Below are 24204 nucleotides of genomic sequence, written 5' to 3' on the forward strand. Positions count from 1 at the left end.
CCATTGTGCACATGCAAGGAATGGTTTCCTTAGTAACAGCCAGGGGACGGATGCAGATGGCATGGTCGCATGTCAATGTAACCCAGCTGGCTGCAGTCGCATCCCACTGGATTGGATTTATGGAGGGAATGTTTGGTTTGCAGCAACCGATTACCTTAGGCTGTGATTGCATTTTGGGATAAACCTAGCATAAATTGAAGAATTCCTTAGACTGACATCTTGCAAAATATATACAATATATTTTTTGGGTCCAGTACCTATGTCATTTTATGTATAGTTATGTATAGAATATGCCCGCATGCATACTTTCAGGCAGTATAGCTGATGGAACTCACAAGCTTGTTAAAATTCTTTGTTTAGTGTTAATAGGGGCTGAATGTAAAATAAATAATTAATTGATCAAAATATTAACTTCGGACTCATTTATTAGGTTGGCAATTGTATGCACTGTCTAATGTTCAAATACTTGTTCTCATATTTCTAGGATTAATCCAGCAGAGAGACTTGGAAATCGTAAAAATGGCATCAGTGACGTAAGAAAACATAAGTAAGTATATATTTATTTTCTATGTTCTAAAATCTGGAAATATCTGCACGAAACCAATGGACTCAGATCCTTTCTGTATGTGGACTATTTCCAGTAATTAGGCTCCCTCTAGACTTTTACACATATGGGAATTTTTTTTTTACTTCAATATTAATTTCTGATGAAAATTAAAGAGAACATTTCATCTTGGCAGGGGGTGTTTAAGAAATTAGTGGGCCTGTGTGCAATGACCACCACAGTGCCACCCCCTTCCCCCTCAACAACCTTTAAAGAGAATAGGAATCTTGTTGTTTGGTTGTGTAAAAGCACCTGCATGTAGTACTTACCTTAGTTCAGTGTTCTTGATGTGCAGTGTAGTTGAGACAGTGTAAGTTTTGTAAGGCTCCTACAGAGGTTTTTGGTCTCTAATTTTCAGGGACATGCACCAGGAGCTGCTCCCGCTAAGGTACCCAGGTTTTGAGTTCATAACACCTTGTCAGAAGTGCTCTTAGTTGGCATAGGGGTGTTTCCATGATGCTAGTGAGTGAATCATGTGTGTTTCTGGATGCAGCTACTGGATGAACTTCGTTAGTGATACCTGTGGGATGACAGACAGGCTTTCTGATGACACAGCATGGGGTTGAACCTGCAATGCTGCACTAATGTGGTAGCGGTCTGAAGACACTGAACACTTGCCTGTTTCACTGTTCTTCTTTACAGTGGAAAGTAATGGGTGCAGGGGTGGGCGGCACAGGGCCCCCTTTAGCTTGGGGGCCCATGTGTACTGCACAACCTGTATCTATTGTTAATATGCCACTGCAGCTCGGGTTCAAGTTATTTTTGAGTCTTATGCACTATGCATGTGTAAAAAAGGAAAACACTGTGGACCTCATTCAGAGTCGGTCGTTTTCGTACGCCACCGATGTTCGCTATACTGCGCATGCGTAAAGTTTGCAATGCGCGTGCGCAAACTAGCCGCTACGATCAGCAATTTCTCTCTCCTTGAACACAGCCAGGTCGGTAGTTTGAGTGACAGATGGAGGCGTTTGTGGGTGGTAACAGGGGAAGGTGCTTGAAAATGGAGGAGTGGAGATCCAAACGCAGGCGTGCCTCATTATGCGAACGGCGTTTTATGGGAGTGCATATGGATTATGGGAGTGCATAATTAACAAAGTAGCGTCATGGCACATGTGACATGGGAGGTTTTTACACTGACATGATCGTAGAGCTTAAGAGAGGGTATGGTCAACCTTAAGCTCTACGACCAGTTCCGATGGTCTCGATTAATCCTTATATGCCCGGAGATGACGTGCAATGCGTACGAGAAGGGGGCGTATTTTTTTGTCTTCCGACCGCTTCCTCCCCTTGGTCGGTCAACTACCGATCCGAACTTAGGGACGCAACTTGCGAGGGAATCATTTGCATATCCGGCCCCTTTTTCCGTACGACCGTGCGGCCGCTTCGACCGACTCTAAATGAGGTCCTGTGTCCCTTTGTCACCTGATAGAGAGTAGAAAAAGCAGTGTCAGGTCAGGTCGCAGCAGTAGAGTCATTTGGTCGGGAGAGCACGAGACCTTTAATTCTGTCCCCTTTTGGATATGAGCTGCTTTCTATTGGCTATCTCTGAGGAGCTTTTTGATATAGCTGACTCTGTATGTCCATGTTTCTATGTACTGTATATATTGGTTAATGCTAGCACCTAGTATGATTGTATATTGTTAGAGATTAGTCTTAATTAATGCCTAGACAGATTTACTGTTTTAGTAGTTACATTGTTACTGCATTATGGTCAAATTGTAAAACAGTATCCATTGGCCTTAGTTCACCCAATGAGCTTCCTTAAACAATTTATTACTCACACTCAGAATTCTCTCGGTTGATAAGCTGGGAGAAGATGGCTAGCAGGCGGTGTAAAGCATACATATTTTGTGTACTACAGGCATCCTTGGCATAGGGCCTACTTCAGTTAATTTAGTTGATGTGAGTAGGGCTTTGGGGGGAAAAAACTAATGAAAGGAAGTTGCAGTTTTCTTTCATGAAACACAGATCATATGTACATAAAAGCACACATTAATCATAAACATGTATTATTTGCATTTGGTATACCTCTAAAGCTTAGGATGAGCAGAAAGAAAAGTATATAATGCAATAAATACAAACTGAAAGAAACTCCTTTCTGGTAATTACAGTCTAGAACAGTTTCTTGTGTAAAGTGTTAGACAGATAATGCTATAATTGGTCCCAGAAACAACAATAAAAGCATTGAACTTGCTGATGCTGCCACTGTGGTCTCACCTGACATAAATCAAGTAAATGAGTTTTGTAAGGAATCCACTTTAATAAACTATTCTCGATTCACAAACCTAAATAATCTATGCAGTTTTCCCAGTTCTGCCAGCGGAATAACTGGATGTACAGTACTCCTGTCTCCTGATGGGGGTAACAAGGAATGAAATTGTTAAATTGACAAGAAAACACAATCTTTCTGCACTATTAAAGAGCACAAAATGGCTACCTACACACAGTGGAGTCAACCATTTTGTGGGCTGAACCACATTATTTATGAAGTAGGCAGCGCACTCATTTACAGGATTGTAAGATTGTGAGCAGGGCAAAGTGAACCCTTTGTATGTTTGGTACCCAGTATTTTTTCATTAATTTCTCAGGCATATTTATAATGGGTGTAGCGTGTGCACAAGGGCTAGCACCAAACACTCAGCACTAGTGTGGTAAGTCCCTCCCCATATTTAGTGTGCTGCAGTATCATATTTCCAGTGATATCTTCTGAAAGACTGTGCTGCGCAGTGTAAGCCACCTCCCAAATATCAGAATATTAGAAGATGGCGCTATCCAAAGCAGGTACACTTGGGGGGGCGGGGGGGCTACACGAAGGGGCATGGGTGCTGTGATACAGGACCCCTTCCCCCCTGACGCTAATACACCCATGATTATGGTATTTGTTCTCATTAAAAAAAAATCTTGAAATAATCTTAGAGGTTCCTAGTGAATTGATAGGTAAAGCGCCTTGGTGACGCACCATGCATTGTTATGAAAATTAGAAGACTTCACTAAATGACAGGTGACTTTTAAATGCCTATTTACTTACAGTATACACATTTGCACTGATTAAACAAAAAAAACTTTATTGCACCGGCCACTGACACCGCCGGTTCAATAAAGTTACTAAGCAACGCGGATCCCCTTACTGTCCTGTCCCCTTACAGGTATCTGCCTGCACCCTGCTGATCATGCAGCAGCACAGGCAGCAGTCCACATGTGCCCCTAGTCCCCACATCGCCAGCCGGGTATGTGTGTGGGGGCACTCCCGTGTGTGGGGGCCCCTGGACGACCGCCCCTGTAGCCCCCCCTTAATCCGGCCCTGCACATGACACATCCTATCCCCGACGCTGATTACTGATGTCAGGCCTCAGTACCCACTCTGCGCTCTATACAGCAGTACTGACTGTGCTGTTGCATTCAGAACACAGAGCCAGAAGGTAAGTTATCAGGGAGGGTGGAGGTATGGGTAGGCTCTGTGTGGCGGGGGAGGGAGGGTAGGCTCCGTGTGGCTTGGTGCGGGCCCCCACAACTTAGTTGCTCCAGGGCCCCCACAAGCCTTAATCCGGCCCTGGCAATCACAGTTGCGAATGCATCTTTGTCCACCTCTGCATCAGGCCCTATGATCTTACTTGTACATAGCCATTTATTGAGCACATGTAACACCTGCTGTATTAAACTGAGTGAGGGTCTGCAAATCATACTAAACAAATATGATGGTATTAACTCTTTAATGCCCGGTCCAGAATTTTTTTTTGCAAACCAATGCACCTGAAACGGCTGCATAATGATTTATACATGAAAAAAACATATTAAACTATATAATTATATACAGTAATAATGCAAAAAATTAAACTTTACCACCTTTACTCCTCAATTCGCAAGTACTTTTGAGTGTGGCCAATTTGAATGTACAGATACACATGTAAAGACGTGTTACAGTGGGACAAATGCCTTATCTAATGCTATCTAAGGAATAATAATATAACATGTTCTTTGTAAATGGCCCTAAATTACATATATAGTACAGTAATAAAAATATCTTCTAATTTACAGGTGGTTCCAAGGCTTTAACTGGGAAGGAATGCGTAATCGTAAACTGCTCTCTCCATTGAAAAGAGAGGTGGGTCTTACATTTACACCCCTAATCTTTTATATATGAGAACCTCTCACTTTCGACAGTTGTAGATTTAATAAATGGAAAAAAACATGATATGCTACTTTGTGAATAAATCAAAAGTTTAACAAGTTTAGAATTTTTTTTTTCTAACTGCCATAAGGATAATTACTCTTACATTTTATTGCATTGCTTTGGCTGATACACAATTGACTATATAGCAAATTTGCTGAAATTTCAAAATTAAGCACCAAAAACTTGATATCCCCCTAGATCATTACTGTATTCTAAGCATTTGTATTCACTTTGTGTATTATTGTCAGCTGAATATAGAGAGTATAGTGTTTTATATTATTTTATGTTTGGGAGTTGTATGGAAGTCAATTTACGTGACAATTTCATATAATTTGTCACACTGTGCTTAGACACCAACTGCACCTGTGTTTTATACTTGCACTTGGAGTGGCGAGTAAGGAGCATTCGTGTGTAAATACGTTACAGTAAGGGTGTGTAGATGCAGGTTTACCACCAAGGCCGGTTGTAGACATTGTGGAGCTAGGGCAAAAGAGTCCATTTGAGCCTATCTCTAGTGGTGAGTGATACCTGGGTATGCGGAGGAGCCTGTCTCTAGTGGTGAGTGATACCTGGGTATGTGGAGGAGCCTGTCTCTAGTGGTGAGTGGTATCTGGGATTGTGGAGGATTCTGCCTCCAGTAGAAAAAGGTATAGAGGTAGGTGGTGAAGCCTGCCTCCAGTGGTGAGTGGTACCTGGGTATGTGGAGGAGCCTGCCTGTAGTGGCGAGTGGTACCTGGGTATGTGGAGGAGCCTGCCTCTAGTGGAGAGTGGTATCTGGGAATGTGGAGGAGTCTGCCTCCAGTAGAAAAAGATATAGAGGTAGGTGGTGAAGCCTGCCTCCAGTGGTGAGTGGTACCTGGGTATGTGGAGGAGACTGCCTCTAGTGGTGAGTGGTACCTGGGTATGTGGAGGAGCCTACTACCTCAGGGGTAAGGAGTACCTTGGTTATGATGCCCCCCCAGTGATAAGGGCTACAGGTGTATATGGATGCCTCTCAGCGGTAAGGGGTACCCGTCTGGGTATGTTTCTGAGCCTGCCTCCATTACTTGCTCTCCCCTTAATCACCACCCTAATACCAGCAACAGTTACATTCGCACTCCCTTACACCAGCAGCAGTTACACACTCCCCCCCTTACCAACAACCCAGCACCTGCAGCACACTCCCCCCCACTTACCAACACCCCAGCAGCACACTGCCCCCCTTACCAACACCCCAGCACCTCCAGCACACTCCCCCCACTTACCAACACCACAGCAGCACACTCCCCCCCTTACCAACACCCCAGCACCTGCAGCATACTCCCCCCACTTACCAACATCCCAGCAGCACACTCCCCCCCTTACCAACACCCCATCAGCACACACCCCCTTACCAACATCCCAGCAGCACACTCCCCTCCCCTTTACCAACACCCCAGCAGCACACACACCCCTTACCAACACCCCAGCAGCACACTCCCCCCACTTACCAACACCCCAGCAGCACACTCCCCCCCTTACCAACACCCAGTTCCAGCAGCACATTTTCCCCCTAAACCTTACCAACACCCCAGCAGCACACTCCCCCCCTTACCAACACCCCAGCAGCACACTCCCCCCCTTACCAACACCCAGCACCAGCAGCACATTTTCCCCCCACACCTTACCAACACCCCAGCAGCACACCCCCCATTACCAACACCCCAGCACCAGCAGCATATTCACCCCACCTTAGCAACACCCCAGCAGCACACTCCCCCCCTTACCAACACCCCAGCAGCACACTCCCCCCCTTACCAACACCCAGCACCAGCAGCACATTTTCCCCCCACACCTTACCAACACCCCAGCAGCACACCCCCCATTACCAATGCCCCAGCACCAGCAGCATATTCACCCCACCTTAGCAACACCCCAGCAGTACACTCCCCCTTACCAACACCCCAGCAGCATACTTCCCCCCTCATCAACACCCCAGCAGCACACTCCCCCCTTACCAACATCCCAGCAGCACTCTCCCCCCCTTACCAACACCCCAGCAGCACATTCCCCCCCCTTACCAACACCCCAGCACCACCAGCACACTTTCCCCCCTTACCAACACCTTAGCAGCACATTTCCCCCCACCTTACCAACACCCCAGCAGCACACTCCCCCCTTACCAACACTCCAGCAGCACACTCCCCCCCTTTACCAACACCCCAGCAGCACACTTCCCCCCCTTACCAACACTACAGCAGCACACTCCCCCCCCCTTACCAACACTCCAGCAGCACACTTCCCCCCCTTACCAACACTCCAGCAGCACACCCCCCCCTTTACCATCACACCAGCAGCACATTTCTCCCCCTTACCAACACCCCAGCATCACTTACGACAGTACACTAGTTTAAAAAAAATCCTTACCTGATGGTAGTCTTCCGGTCCGAGTTGGCTCTCTAGTCTGAACTGCTGTCATCTTCCCACACACTCGTAAGCAGTCATGCCCGGGCGGGAAGCTCCCAGAGCATAGCACTGACTGAGAGCAGAGGAGGCGAAGCTTCTCAGGCTCAGCCTCCGAGTATGCTGCAATATAAATCCATCTGCCAGTAGCAGCAGTAGCCAGCAATTATAATGAAATAAAAAAAAGCCTGCAAATGACAGGAGGATTCAGCAGCGCCTCTAGGGGCCCGCGCTCCAGGCGACGGCCCTGTTAGCCCACCCCAAAAACCGTCCCAGTTTACCAGGTTCCTTGGAGATGCATCCTATATAGAGTCACACATTTTTTTAAATGCACCTTTTAAGATGTGTATCTTTGTGTGTCAACAAGCTGGATGCAGATGATGATGACTGCCTCATAGTGGTAGCGGAGGCATCTATACACTGGGATTACAGATAGGAAGACTGATGTGTTCTCACTATCATTTCTTTATTTTCCCTTATGAGCTTCTGACGCATTTATGTATGTATATTTAAAAATGATAGTGGGTCTCTAGGTATTAAATACTAATAATGGTAGAATTATATTTAATTATTTACAAGTAACAACATATCAATGTCATATGTATGCTCTATTACTGATACAGTAGGATCATTATTTATTTGCTTTTTTTTTTAAATATAGATCAAGGGAATCACAGATCACAGCTATTTTGACAGTTTTCTCCCTGAAGCAGAAGATCCACCAGATGAGCTATCAGGATGGGACAAAAACTTCTGAGGAAAAATGACCTCCTTATTTTGCGTTGGGTTTCTTACACTAATTTCCGGGATTACAAAACATTTACAGCACCGCTGCTTCAGCTATCATGTTTAGAAAATTCCAAGGATCCATGTATGGAAAAGAATATATGTTAATTCCAGCTCACAAAATACCAGAGGAAGCATTAAACATGTACTTATTGTGAAAACATTGCCAGAGCATTACATAGAGCCTCTGCTTCCCGATGTTAGAATGGCTGTCCCAGGATGTTTTTGCTGATGCCAATGCATCATAATGGCAGCCATTTAGTTAGGTCGTGTAAACACTTTCTCAGGAGTGCTTTTCTTTGAACTTGTAGGAACAAACTGGGATAAATTAAGCAGTGCTTAATAGTTTTTCTTTTCTTTTCTGCTTTAACCTTGTTTTCTCTTAAGAATGCCCATGACCTTTCTGAATGTATGCGAGGCATTTATACCGGTGAAAAGAAGATTATTTCATTAGGTTGCCTCTGCTAGTTAAATGTTTTGTTTTCACATAATTTGAGAGATCTATGTTGTCCGAAGTGCAAAAATGGAGGATATTTTGCTCCATAATGACCCAGCGGAGGCATTTTGTGCCAGTGAATAGTTGCAATTGAAAAATCATGTGACTATGACACTTCTTGTTAGTACTGTGAGAAATCAAGGCAGTGCACATAAAGTAAAGCGGATGTAAGTTCATTTAGATCACCGAGTGACCCATTTTTCATAATATTTCACACTGACATACTAAAGTACCTGGTCTTTTTCACTGGAAATGAGGAAATGTTTCTGAATGTGTTCTTCTAAGGGCTGAGAGAAGGAGATATAGCTGTATAGGATAGAATGTTGTAAACATAAAGATTTGCTAAATGTCAGATTCTGTTCCTAAAATCATAGGGGTGTTTACAGTTTATAGAATGTTATATTTAAATGCAAAATTGCGATTGCACTCACTTTCCTATCCATCACCCAGTGTTACTTTATGATTTTATTTTTGAATACAAGCAAATCGAAAACAAAGTTGAGCAAACTCCATTTAATAGCTACACTTATCCTATTTATCACACTGTGTAGTGCTGTTATTTTTAATTTGCATCCATTTATTTAAAAATCTTCAGGTTATGTTCAATTCATTATTTTCTACTACTATAAGTGGAGATGTTGCCCATAGCAACCAATCAGATTCTACTTAATATTTAACTAGCACCTTCTAGAGGATAATAGCTAGGATCTGACTGGTTGCCATTGGCAACATCTCCACTTCTAAAAACTCTCACTTTAGTAAATTTACCCCTAACCTGAGTTATTAAGTAAAAAGACCTTTGAGTTAGTTCCAGAAGGAAGGTATTGTTGTAACCTAGTGCTAATCCTGATGCTATTTTCTATTTAGAAACCAAAGCCACACGCAGCATTTATCTGTTGCTGGAACGGGATACAGATCCCGGCGGTAGGGATGCTGGCGCTCAGAATGCCCGCGACAGAATACCAACACCAGTCAGAATCCTGGCACCAGCATCTCAACCGCCAACATCCCGACAGTAAGTATTGGGTTAAGGCAGTGGTTCTCAAACTCTGTCCTCAGGACCCCACACAGTTCATGTTTTGCAGGTCACCCAGCACGAGCACAGGTGTATTCATTAATCACTAACACATTTTAAAAGATCCACAGGTGGAGCTAATTATTTCACTTGCGATTCTGTGAGGAGACCTGGAAAACAAGCACTGTTTGGGGTCCTGAGGACCGAGTTTGAGAACCTGTGGGTTAAGGGGTAGGGATATGATACTTACTGACAGGTGTCTGTATCTTAATCCTGATGGGCTGCCGGTTTCGAGATTCTGACCACCGGGATCCTGAGCGCCGCATCCTGTACCCAACCTACTGGAACATGCCCTGCAATAACTAGCTTAAGCTGATTAGTATGCAGCATGGGGTCTCCCATAGGTCATTGCCTATGTCAGGGGTTCCCAAACTCTGGGCCTGATTCAGACCCGCTCGCGAGCGCTGAGCGCTCGCAATCGGGTCGATATTGGCCCAGTGCGCATGTGCACGACGGAGGCAGCTCCGTCGTGCGCATGTGCGAGACCCGGATAGCAACGGGCAAGCCGTCGCTCCGGGTCTCGCTACAAAGGGGGTGTGCTGTCGATGTGGAGTGACAGCACGCCCCCTTTGGTGGGCGGGCCGGGGGCGTGGCTGCCCAGACGGAGGCGTTTCCATGGGAACGCCTACTGTCTAGGGCCGGCCCCACTGACATCACAAGTGATGTCAGTGGGAGTGCTTTTGGCTCTGTCAGAGAAAAAAAGAGAAGGATGGCCCTGATTCAGAGTGAGCGTTCTGTCAGAGCGTCCGGCTCTGCATCAGGGCCTCTGTCCTCAAGGCACCTTAACGGTCCAGGTTGCCTTGAGGACTAAGTTTGGGAACACAAGTAAGTATAAAAGCACAAACAGGGGCGTAACTAAGGATTAATAGGAAAAGTTTGTAAGGGCTCCTATGTAACACCCAATGGTGAAAAATGCATATAACACATGTAACTTTAACAAGGAAGATGAGCCCCCCTCAGCTCTGTACCCCATAGAAGCTGCACCCCTTGCATCCAGGGCCGGCCCAACCATTACACCAGGTACGCGGCTGCATAGAGCGCCAGACAGAGGAGGGTGCCGCGGCAGTCACATACAGTGAGTCACTGTTACTCACTTGGTCTCGCAGGCGCCCTCACCGGACGCTGATAGACTCCTCTGACAGGCGGACAGCTGTTCCGCTATTCAGAGGCTTTGCACTCATAGCTCCTCCTCCCGGGAGACTGCTCTGACTGGGAGCCTCTGGCAGCCCTGAGCACACAGCTTCCAGTTTTGTCACTTCCGTTTCTCAGGTGGGGGGAGATGGGAGAGAGCATGGATAGGGCTGCAGCTGGGCATGGGGCAGCCACGGTGATGGAGGAACGCTACTTCAACGTCCCCTGCTTAGGTGAATGGCCTCCCCAGCCCTGGGAATGTGGGAGGGAGAAGGAGAAGCTGGAGCTGCACTGTCACAGAGATGGGAAGGTATGTGCCTCTGCTGGCTGTAAATATGCATGCTGTCCTGTTGTCAACTTCTTTGTGCAGCACCAAGCTCATAAATGTCTATGTTTGTTGGTGCCATAATTGTGCCTGTAACTCCCTAACTCAGCTACCCATTTTTTCTACTCACTACATTGTAAAATATTTTTAATCTAGTTTACTTTAAATGCTTTATATTTTTTGATATCTGTCTCTTTTCTACAGCACCTTCCCCATTTTCTCTGTTACACCACCCCCACTCTATCTATCTGCCTCTATCCACCCTCCACCCTCATGTTCTTGCTGTCTCTCTTACCCCATCCCATTCCTTTATCTTTTCGGGTGTGCGCAACAGTACCGCTGGGGGCGCCAAAAATGATAATCGCTTACCTAAAAAATTGGGCTCGGGCCGGCCGTGCTTGCATCTATGGTAGTTACGCCCATGGGCACAAAACAGCTTGGCCCTGGATGGTCACTATGAGGCTTCAATTGTATGGTAATAGTATAAATTCCAGATAAGTTCCAGGATACTTAGATGAAAGGCTCTATTTATGAAACAGTAATAAAAAAAGAAGAAGTCAGAGAAAGTGTTTCTTTACCAGGGAAAGGCATTTAGCGACAGGGACACTGCAGAGAAATCATTGAGTTCTCTTGTGTCACCTGTATTTCCACAAACCAATTTCCCATAGCCTACAGTACTTTGCTTTTCGCAGCTAGCTAATTCCATCTTCAGATGGCATAACCTATATCCGGAAATGGGGGACATGCAAAGCCGAGAAGGCATCAATTTTCCCTCAGTGAGTCAAGCCACAGCATCATACAGATGCGCATTGTACAGTTATACCCCTTTTACACCAGAGCTAAAACCTGGGTTATTGCAGGGTTAACCCGGCTAGCTCCTTGGTGTAAAAGAGGACAGGGTTGGATTCCCGGGTCGAGTGACCCTGCAATCCAACCCAGGTAACTTGCAGGTTTAACACGGGAATAACCCATGAAACCCTGCAGTGTAAACGGCGCGATCCGGGTCATGATAACCTGGATCGTGCTGAATGCCAGCCGATTGGCCGGCTTCAGTGGCACTTGGAGATGTCGTCTCCAATCATCCACTTCAACGCCGGAAAAGCGGGGTCACTGCAGACCTGGCTCCGGTGTGAATGGCGCTAACTCAGATATATCCTGGGTCGGCGCCAGGGAAATTCCGGGTCAGATCTGGATTGGAACCCTGTTTCAACCTCCTGGTCAGACCCGGAATTCAGGTATAAAAGCAGTATTATACTTCACCGGCAGCTCTAGGCTATATAGATTTACTGTTGTCATGGTGTAATCATAATCATATGAAATGCAGCACACACCATTTATAGTGAACTGAGCACATTGTTGTATTCAAACTTAAACAGAGTACACCTAAATATCCATCAGTTTATTGACAATCAGATTACTGGGATAGTGACGTCAGCAGGAAATTAGTGTACTCATGGTGAACATGTGGGAGGCAGTGACCTGTATACGCCGCTGGTATATTAGTGAGTACAGGACTGCATGTGATGTCATAATGGAAGACAGTTTAATAGTGCTAGGAGCAGGAACCCAAATAGCACAGAGTAATAACTGTCATGGCTGCAGAAGTTTGTGGCATCAAATGCACCTTTCTAAAACAAAGTTCATGCATAACAAGTTGGTTGAATAGTGTTAACTGAAAACACATCCTCCTTTAAAATGATTTAAAAAATGTTTTTGGCAAAAGGATTAATAAATAAAATAAATTAAAATAATGCCATCTTCCCCTTCGCTAACAGTGTCCAGCACCAATGGTTTCTAATCATGTGTTTCAAAGATTGGACTCTGAGTGGAAAACCTAAGCAACCAGATACATAGCTGGTACTGATGCATCCAGCTGTTACTTTGTGTGGAGAGGCATATGAGGATTACTGCCGGGCAGTTATAAGAAACAAACAAACAAAAAAAATGTTTTTGTGGACTGTAACAGCAAACACATACTTTACTAATCTGTGCCAAGTGCAGAGGAATATACTGTATATGCTAAACAGAGTTTTATGATATTCCACTCTGTAGAATATAAACAAACAAGATATAGCAAACATCATTTATTAAAGAGAGATAAAGTGGAGAAAGTTAAAGTATAAACCAATAAGCTTTTAACGGTCATGTTACAGCCTTTGTTGGAATAATGACAGAAGCTGATTAGTTGATACTTCACTTTATCTCTCTCCATGGTTTTATACATCTCCCCCATATGGAGTCTGTCAAATTTTTAGCCCTTTCCAGACACTTTGATGGACCCTGTGAACTTACTTGACACCTCTGTGGTCTGTAATATTACCAATTCCCTAGCCACCGAGCCCTTGAGTGGCTGGGAACAAATGCACCAAAAATGCCAGGGGACACATGCCCTGGTTCCTCCCCCCTTCCCTGAATCTGCCTATGTACACGCCCACATGGTGATGACCACACCCACACAGCACTGGTCCATGTGGCCCTTAATTCAGCCCTGGTAGCACTAGCTAAAACATTGCCATCAGCATTCACTGGAAATAATCAGTTTGATGCACAGAGACAGTTTGTATGTATTAAAATAGATTTTCATTATAAAAATGGGGCAGCTATATATTTTTACTTCCAACTAAAGACTCAATGCATTAATGACCTGCAGCTTTATCATTCAACCATAATACTGTATGGGATTGTGCCATACATTTCACTAGTACTTGACAACAGCTACTGTACGGTTTATCTCTGGTAACATGGTTGCAAATCTTCAGTAAATGTACTGACAGTCAGTTAAACCTTGTCACAATGTAATCTTTCTGTTGGTAGGAAAAATAGAAATCATTAAGAAAATATGGCATGCTTTGACAGTAAAACATTTCACATATCATGCACCACATGAATAGCCTGCACTACATATTCCTTTTACACATTTTACAATTATATATATATATATATATATATATACACATAATCTGTTAACACTATGACACCGGACGCAGGGCCTCACCTGGGCTTGTAATGTGCCAATTAGACCCTGGAGGACTGGCAACATGTGGCATGTCTGATAAGTCATGGTTGCAGTTATTTCGGGCTGATGGTAGGGATCGGGCTTAGATCCCATTTGTCAACAAGGCACTGTGCAGGCTGGTGGTGGTTCCATAATGGTGTGGGGTGTGTACACGTGGCATGGGTTGGGTCCGCTGGTTTGTCTGAACACGTCATTGACCAGTAACCGCTACATTGCATTGCTTGATGACCATTTGCAGCCCTTCATGGATTTTATGTACCCCCACAACGATGGAATATTCCAGCAGGATAACGCACCGTGTCATTGGTCCCAAGTTGTCCAGAATTGGTTCGAGGAGCATTCTGGAGAGTTCAGAGGAATGTGGCCACTACTTTCGCCCAACATTATCTCAATTGAGCATTTATGGGATGTGTTGGAGAGGTCTATTCACACCAAATATTCTACACCTACAAATATCAGGGAGCTGTGGGAAGCTATCCTGATAGTATGGGTCAACATCTCTCCAGGGGTCCTACACAATACTAGGCATTTATCCCATGACTTTTGGCACTTCAGTGTGCATATATTTACATAGAAACGGAACTCACGGAGGCAGTGGAGTCACTGGCCTCTGGGTGCCGGCTGTCGGGGGCATCAAGGGCACACAGATAAATCCATCTGTAACCACTGTCTGCAGTGCAGGCGGCAGTTATAGATGGATCTATTTGTGGGGTCCAGGGAGCCGCTGTTTGTCTTCAGGCACCACGGCGCCGGCTGATGCAATGAAGTTAGTTTATTGCAAGTTGCAATAAACAAAAAAATTGGTATTGCACCAACCACCGGCAGTACCTGAAATATGGAACGTGGCAGGCAGAGGACTGTGACATGTAGAGGAGCAGGCAAGCACAGCAAGAAGACCCAGGAGAAAGTAAATGGAGCTGGAGGGATGTGGGGGCAGGAGGTGGAAAGGCACTGCAAGACTGGCAGGAGAAACGGGGCTGGCTTGAGAGACAGTGGGGGCTGGCATGAGGGACAATGGAGGCTGACTGGAAAGACAGAGGGTTGGCTGGAGAGACAAAGGGCACTAGCTGGAGAGACAGAAGGGCTGGCTGGAGAGACACTGGGGATGCTGGCAGGAGAGACAGTGGGGGATGACTGGAGAGACCATGGTGGGCTGGCTGGAGAGAGTGGGGTGCTGGCTGGGGAGACAGAGGGGAGTTGGCTTGAAAGACAGGGGGGCTGGATGGAGAGACATTGGTGTGCTGGCTGGAGAGACAGAAGGGGGCTGACTGACGCCAGAGAGACACTGGGGGGACAGAACAAGCTGGAACCACCTGGGGGGGCACCACCATCTATTTTGCCTCCGGGTGCCTGGTATGAACTTATTCCCCTGAGATATGTCAGGTTGCATCGCATGTGCAGTCTATAGTTGCTTTATTCAACGTATGCTTATAAATGCATTTTTGGATTTACGTACAACTCTGAATCTGGCCCAATGACCTTGGGATAATTTATTAGGCAAAAGCATGGCTTAGGGCAACAGCCTACATAGTTCCAAACACAATTATCCCAGCAAACTGTAGCTCCATCCTTCCACAGTGGTTCAAGTAACCGGCCAGTTCAATAGATCAGGTTTTCTTAGTTGCTACTGTAGTTTCCACTGCAAGAATATTTAAAGCTATTACTGACAAGTAAATTAGATTAATTACCCCACACAAAATACAGCACTGCAGTGAGTGACTCAGCTGTTAATCCTCTAATCAAATATCTATACAAATGTATTTACCCGTGATTGCGTAAAAAAAAAAAAAAAAAAAATTAAAATGGTTATAAAAATTCATAAAACAGACATTAATCTGTACAATAGTGGGGGAATTCAATTAGCTGCGAATATGCCAAGCAGCTATATGATTGTGTACAGGGAAATGCTATTCAATTAAATAGCATTTCCCCCGCACTGTAAACAAGAATATAATGGACGCTAAGCCATTGATTCTGCATAAGAAGAGGAATCAATGAGTTTTCCCCACGCGTTAAAACCCAGAGGGTGCCTTTTCTCATGGAGTTTTCCATGCAGCTTCTGGAGTGCACCTCTGTAGTTTAATGTGCTGTATGAACCCCGCTGATTAAATTGTCCGGCACAGGTATATAGGTAAACCCTTCAGTTAATAGGATTCCTCCCATTGACTTGAGGAACTACGCTACAGCATTTATCATTAATGCTTGCAAATGAAAATCTAATGATGAAAAAAGCACAGGGCGGTTCAGTAACAAAAATATAATTCTCAGGGACATAGTTAAATGACTGGTGCCGCCCATTGTGCAAAGTTGAGGAGGCAGGATGGTTGCTGCCCTGAGAGCACCTTGATATGGCATGGCCTGCCACTCTTATCCACCTTGTGGGGTGCTTGAAGAGGCACTCTGAATCATGGAAAGGTGCGTGGTGCGTCCATAAGGCACTCGCCCTAATCTTGTTGTGTGCCAGTGGTGTATTGGCCCAGAGCAAAGAGGCAACCTGCTACAGCACTGAATCGCCTATAACAGGCTACACAATTAAGGAACGAGCACTGAAGCCTGTGTTAGCAATGTATTAAAACTAGAGATGTGCGCCGACCCCAATGTTTTGGTTTTGGATCTGGATCTCCCCTGGTTTAGGATCTGGATCGGTTTTGCCAAAACCTCACCGTGTTTTGTTTTCGTGTTTTGGTTTTGGATCTGGATTTTTTCTTAAAAAATACAAAAAACAGCTAAAATCACATAAAATTGACCTTTTTTTGTTCCAACAGTATTAATAACCTCAATAACATTTATTTCCACTCGTTTCCAGTCAATTTTGACCACCTCACAGCTCACAATATTGATTTTTTTCATCTAGTTAAAGGGCCAAAAGGTTGCATCCAGCTTGCTGGCTCAAAACTGATTGATATAATTATTAATAGAGTTGAGGACTGTGCAAAGATGATGGTTGGGATACCCTTGATGATTGAAGAATTGATAGTTGATAGTTGGTGCAGCCCCTGGCTGTAAAATTGATAATAAATGAATGAAAAAACAATTCATTTGTGCAGCCCCAAGCTGAATAATTATTAATAAATTAAAAAAGTAAAAAACAATTAATTGGGTGCAGCCCCTGGCTGAATAATTAATACAAAGAACTTCATTGGTGCAGCCTCTGGCTGTAAAAGGGATAATAAATTAATTTAAAAACAATTCATTGGGTGCAGCCCCTGGCTGAATAATTAATAAAAAGAAATTCATTGGTGCAGCCCCTGGCTGTAAAATTGATAATAAATTGATTAAAAAACAATTCATTGGTGCAGCCCCGGGCCGTATAATTAATAATAATTTAATTAAAAAAGTAAAAAACAATTCATTGGGTGCAGCCCCTGGCTGAATAATAAAAAGAAATTCATTGGTTTAGTCCCTGGCTGTAAAATTGATAATAAATTAATTTGAAAACAAATCATTGGCTCCTAAACCAACCATAACATTAATTTAAAATGTCAGGCAGCAATGCCCCAACCAGCACATAATGGAAAGGAAAAAGGTGCAAGATGGAATAATCCTTGGGCCCTCCCACCCACCCTTATGTTGTACACGAAACAGGACATTCACAGTTTAACAAACCAATCATTTCAGCGACAAGGACTGCCAATTGTGGCTGAAATTATTGGTTTGTTTGGACCCCCATAAAACAAGCTGCCAATGTGATATGGACATGGAAATGAAAATGATCCCATACACATACTGATTTTACATTACTAGTTGTCGTCATCCTCATCCTTGTCATCCCCATCAGTGTGTACATCCTCTTCTGCACACAATATTAATTTGCCCCCGCTGGAACCCACCATAGGCGCCTCTGTAATTTTTTCATGTAATTGTTGGTAGAGGTCTTCCTCGTGAAATTTGTAATTCATTTTAATGAACATCATATTTTCCGATCACTGACAAGGTTGCCAGCTGCACTGAAAACGCTTTCGGAGTACACACTGGAGGGTGGGCAACTTAAGTAATGCAAAGCCAGTTTGTGTATGGGCCTCCAAATTGCCTCTTTTTCCTGCCAGTTCTGAAAGGGACTGTCTGACATGCCTATTAGGATGTTATCTCTGAAATAGTCCTACACCATTCTGTGAATGGAGACCGTATCACACAGTGTTACGGTAGAAGACATGTCACTAGTAGGCAGTTCTCTCAGGCCCGACCAGATGTAATTTTTTGTGAACAATCTGCATGACCACCAGGCATTCTGTAAGGAAAATTTAGTCTTTTCCTGGCAGCTGCAGAAACTGAAGGAGGAGATGATTGCATTTCACGTGTGGCTGCAGCTGACAATTTTTTTACCAACATCTCTTTGCACAGTTTTAGATTTCGGTCTGTTGGAAAAAAACTCACAAGGTAGGACTTAAACCTAGGATCCAGAATGGTCGCCAAAATATATTTTTCAGATTTCAATAGATTGACGGCTCTTGGATCCTGGTGAAGTGAATCAATTGCTTGATCCACCAGTCCGACATACTTTGCACAATCGCTCCGTTCAGCTCCTCCTTCAGTTTCTCCAGCTGTTTTTGCAAAAGTCTGATGAGGGGAATGACCTAATTCAAGCGGGCAGTGTCTGAAATAACTTCACGTGTGGCAAGTTCAAAGGGTTTGAGAACCTTGTACAACACGGAAATTATTCTCCACTATACTTGAGTAAGGTGCATTCCCCCTACACGGCCTATGTCATAGTCCGTTGTATAGCCCTGGATGGCCTTTTGCTGTTCCTCCATCCGCTGAAGCATATAGAGGGTAGAATTCCACCGAGTTACTACCTCTTGCTTCACCTGATGGCAGGGCAAATTTAACAGTACTGGTCATGCAATCTTCGACAAGCGTTTGCCGAATGTCTAAACTGTCCGGATATTTTGCGGGCCACCGAGAGCATCTCCTGCATGCCCCTGTCATTTTTAAAAAAATGTTGCACCACCAAATTAATTGTGTGAGCAAAACATGGGACGTGTTGGAATTCGCCCAGATGTAATGCTCTCACAATATTGGTGGCATTGCCCGAAATCACAAATCCCGAGGAGAGTCCAAGTGGGGTAAGCCATTTAGCAATGATTTCCCTGAGTTTTTCTAAGAGGTTGTCAGCAGTATGCCTCTTACTGAAACCAGTTATACAAAGAGTAGCCTGCCTCTGTATCAGCTGTCTTTTGGTAGATGTTGCTGCTGCTGTTGTAGGCAATACACCTACCCAGTGGGCTGTCACAGTCATGTAATCATTAGTTTTCCCTGTCCCACTTGTCCACATATCAGTGGTCAAGTGGACAATGGGTACAACGGTATTTCTGAGGACATTAATAAGGTTTTTTTTAATGTCCTTGTACAGATTTGGAATTGCTGTTCTAGCGAAGTGGAATCTAGAAGGGATCTGGTAGCAAGGACATATGACCTCAATTAACTGTTGAAACCCCACTGCGGTAATGGCGGATGCTGGACGCACATCTAATACCAGCATAGCTGTTATGGCATCAGTAATCTGCTGTACAACTGTGTGATTGCTGTCATACTTGTTTGCCCTTGCAAACGATTGTTTGACAGTTAATTGTTTTTTGGAGGATACACTACAAGTAGTCTTCCTCCTGGTTCCCTTCTGGGATGAAGATCCACTGACAGCAACAGGCGTAGTCATCAAGGATCCTTCTGAGGAATCACGTATAGGAGAGGAGTCAATCATGCTTCCAATAACAACATTGGATGCAGCAGGACTACTCCTGATGACTAATGAGGATGTTGATGATGCAGGTGTTGGTGCTGGAGATCGAAGACGCTTGGATCCCACAGAGAGGGAGTAGGTAGGGAACACAGGACTTGTTACATTTTGAGTTTTGGAACTTGGTGAAATACACTTTGATATTTGATGACTGCGCTCAAAGTGATTTAACAAGGAGGAGGTTCCTAGTTGGTTCAGGTCCCTCCCTCTACTCACTCTTGCTAGGCAACATTTAAATATGGCTTGACAACTGTTGTCCGGATTGGGGTGGAAATAATTCCACACATGAGAAGTGGATTTTTTTGTCTTTTGCCATGGCATGACAACAATGGGCTTTGGCTTTTTCAACCCATGGGCAACAGCTGTTGCCTTACTTACACAAAGGACATCCTCGGCATCAACATCCTCATCACCAACATCTTCATCATCAACATCCTCATCATCCTTAGCGCCTTCAACTACCAAAATATCCTCCTCCATGTGCAATTCCACAGAAGCATCCTCAATGACTATGTCTGCAAGATGTTGACTGCCCTTCCCCACATTTACAGAGGGCACACAAATGATGGAACTTGGAGGATCCTCCAGTACACTAGTATTTAGGTCTGGCTCACACATGGCAACCGCGGACACACTTGCACTCCCCTCAGGGATTTGTGATTTTGATTTCTCAGGGCACATAGTTGGTTTTTCCGGAGCTGTCTTAACAACTTTCAAATTTTTAATTGGACCACCACCACTACCACTACAAGCAGAAGGGCTATCACAATCAGCAGTCTTCATAAAGAAAGGCCAAGGCCTTATCCTTTCCTTGCCACTTCGTGTAGTGAATGGCATATTGCCAATTTTTTGTTTATCTAAAGGCAAATTTCCTTTCAATTTTTTTTTCTTAACTTCCGTAAAACTTGTTTTATCATATCGATGGCGTGACTTAAAACCTGGGGCATGGGCCTTCATAGAGGACGAGGAAGTTGACAGCCTTGCACTGCTGGCGGCAGCTACAACATGTGGTTCTTGGCCTTGCTCTCCTGTAATGTGACAGCCCTCCATATTTTCTGCGGTCTTGAAGCAGTGTCACAAGCACCAATAGTGTAGCCAAGGTGCGGTTACAAAATTCACACACGTGCAGTCGTGCACAAACACAAAAATATTAGACAAAAAAAAGACAATTGATTTCTACTTTTTTTCAGCTCCAGAACTTGAGCCCACAGCACCGATTGATCACGACTGGAGTTGGGCAGCATTAGGTTGCAACTTCCATTGCTGGCTGGATCTTGTGCAGTTAAGCCTAACACGCACGCACATAAATATATTACACAAAAAGACAATTTTATTGGTTTTTTTTTTTTTTATTTGAGTCCAGAACTTGGGTCCAGATGGACGCAGCAGAACCCAGATGTATTCAGCACCAGCCCAGATGGACACAACAGACAGCACATCCCAGTATGGATCAGCAGCACCAGCCCAGGACACAGCAGACAGCACACCACCCAGTGGCAAACGCAGGATTTCTAGAGGGGGTTTCCAAATGCTTGATTTTAGAGTGAGTGTGGCCAGTCCATGAAGAGGGTAGAATTAGCACTTAACCAGCTTTAATATGCGTCATACAAAGTATATTAAGTGTCACCCCATAATTCCAGCATATACAGGACCAGCGATCACAGTAAGCCATTAGATGCGGCAGTAAGGCCATTCTGTCTGAGCTGAATGTTTTTATTTTTAGATGTTTCACCATTCCAGAGCATTAGAGGAAGTCCAGGAGTCTAGGGGAGCAGCAGCAGAACCTAGCACTGCCCTGGACATATATGTACAATGTTTTCCAAATCTCCTAGTTGGTGCACAGGTTATTTATTACTGACTGATACATGTTAAAAGATCCACAGGTTGTGCTGATTATCTAATTTGTGATACTTTGAAGAATATGCAGCACTAATAAAATTCAATTAAATTACTATTTCTATTGTGGTTGTGTGGGTTGGGGAGGGGCGTTTCCAGGCCGATGGAAACCCCCCTTGCGTTTGCCTATGCCACCATCAGCCCAGAATGGATCAGCAGTGCACCAACCCAGGACACAGCAGACAGCACAACACCAAGCAAGACAAGCAACTCTCCCAGCCCTACACTACCCACCCTCCCTATTCAGTCTCCACAGCCGGAGTGAAATGGCATCCGCTGCGTGGGCCCCTATATACTACATTGATCTCTGCAATCCGAACCCGCTCATCTCTAGTTAAAACCCACAGTTAAAGCTGTGTTCTTTGATTTCTTTCCACAGTAAAGTGTCTTGGTACAGGCTTGGCTGGGAAAAATTATTTTCCTTTGCATCCGTTATGTCCAACAGAAAGGACTCGCAATAAAGCGATGGTTAGGAAATATGTATGATCGCTGTATAGCTCAAACAGGGAAGAAGCATCTATAGTACAATTGTCTAGATGACCTTTGTCGAGTTCAGCAAGTGTAGGAAACCCATGTTTTGAAAGTAAAATGTGTGACATTTTAATTATATATATTAGGCCCTATATTTCCCTGTATTAAAAGTGTATTTGGTCAAACTAGTACTTGACTGGTTACTACAGTGTCTTATGCCAAATATCTTTTTTTTTTTATTATCCAAACACCTCTTACATCTTAAAATTTAGAAGGGAATCCACAGTACAGATAATAATTACTGCACTTTCTTACAGCCTGTAGATATCACATTTATTTGCTGTTTATATAGAGGTCAAGTAAAGAAGAAAAGCTCAGCAACAGTCCACAACTTGGCAGAACCCCACTCCAACCAAAAGCCAAAGAATAAAAAATTGCCCTAAATTTCCATTTGAAAATAAGCCATGTATAAAAAGTTGTTATTGTCTATAATAACACATGTCTAAGTAGCTTATAAGGGGGAGTGCAACAGCATAACCGGATCCATTCAATACCAAAAATAACAGTGTGATCGCTTATTCATTTGAGTGGTTGGGATTTATTGGTTACAAGCTGCGGTCTCCATTTCACCTGACAGGTCACACAAATTGATGAAACGTAGCAGAGATAAGGCCAGTACTCTGCTTAGATCTAAAGTGTTGTTGTGCCCCCAACCCCCAATTCCAGCTCTGCTTTATAGTGTCTACTTATTTAATGATGGAAATAGAGATTTGCCTTGGCACAATGAGTAATCCCAATGCAGATCTCTTGCCTGCGCACCATTACATCAATAAACCAATTGACCTGCAAGTAAACAATTTCATTGTCAGGTGAGGAAATTGAGATCTGTATCTGAGTACACGAGGGCATGCCATCTATTTTATTTTTGTCCTGCATCTTCTCACATATAAAGAACACAAACACATCCATGCTATATTTTGATTTTTAGCTGGGAGCTCGATTACATGCATTGTATGCAGGGGCCTGGGTTACAGAGAAACAACATGTTGCAAAATGGATTAGCAATGTGTACTTTAGTCATTGTGTTGTGAATACTCTGCAAAACTGATTTCCTCATGGCTGTTTTTCCTGAATGGACCAGAAGATATAAAAATACATTGCCATTCTGAAAGATTTTTTTTTAATTAAATCTACTGCATTTCTTTACTTAATAAATACATTAGATTCTGAGTCTGTCTTATATTCATTTATTTGTATATTTAAATGTATCATGTGACCACTAAAGTGTGACTCTCACAACATTGGCGTCTACAGGAAAACCTTCCAAGATCCACTGAATTAGATCTACATGTATAAGAAATGTGTTTGGAAATACTTAAGTTAATTATACCTCTTTAACACCTGACCCGGTATTTGGAACAAGGTTTAAAAACGGGTAAGACCCCGGACAGATCCCCTACAGACTGCGGCGCCAACCCAGGTTATTCCTGGGTCAGCGCCATTCTCAGTGTACACGGGTGCAGTGGAACTGGCCTGCCAGTGTTTGGAGATGACATCATCTCTGAGCACCGAAAGTTCCAGACCTCTCTATCTTGTAAATGGGACCCAGGTGACCCGTATACACTGCAGGTTTACATGGTTCGTTCCCATGTTAAACCCTGCAAAATACCAGTGTTGGATTGGCGGGTCATTTGACCCGGGAATCCAACCCTGGCCCCTTTTACACATAGCAGCAACCCGGGTTAATCAGGGGAATAACCCGGGTTTTAGCTGTGGTGTAAAAGGGGTATTAGTCTGGCCTCCAATTCAATGAAGGATTCCCTGCTAACAGATGTCAGCCCTGGAGTGTTTCACTTTGAATGAGTTGTGAATGACAAATCCTCTCTATAAAGCGCTACAAAAGTGGTGGTGCTATAGAAATAAACTAAAATAAGTTGCAGCCACATGTAGATTTATACTTTGTTGAACTATTTTCCTACTAATAATTATCCAGGTTGCTATGGGTTACACAGTACATTTTTCATGCTTTTTTTTTTTTTAAAGATAGCAACCTAAATTGTTTTTGATTTCTTGATATA

The 24204-nt window shown here is 43.9% G+C and overlaps 1 protein-coding gene across 3 annotated transcripts in view; it reads left to right on the forward strand.

Moving 5' to 3' along the window:
* Positions 1 to 9015, forward strand: part of LOC148541907 (cGMP-dependent protein kinase 2-like) — a 198963-nt gene extending 189948 nt beyond the window's left edge. For all 3 annotated transcript variants that reach the window (XM_088473410.1, XM_088473391.1, XM_088473401.1), the window contains exons 17-19: positions 485 to 547; positions 4640 to 4706; positions 7858 to 9015. In XM_088473410.1, coding sequence (XP_088329536.1) covers positions 485 to 547; positions 4640 to 4706; positions 7858 to 7953 — 226 coding nt within the window. In that variant the 3' untranslated portion in view covers positions 7954 to 9015. The remainder of the gene's footprint in view (positions 1 to 484; positions 548 to 4639; positions 4707 to 7857) is intronic.
* The last annotated feature ends 15189 nt before the right edge of the window (positions 9016 to 24204 follow it).

The sequence above is a fragment of the Taudactylus pleione genome, unplaced genomic scaffold (assembly GCF_031769625.1).
Source record: "Taudactylus pleione unplaced genomic scaffold, aTauple2 ptg000016l, whole genome shotgun sequence".
NCBI lineage: Eukaryota > Metazoa > Chordata > Amphibia > Anura > Myobatrachidae > Taudactylus > Taudactylus pleione.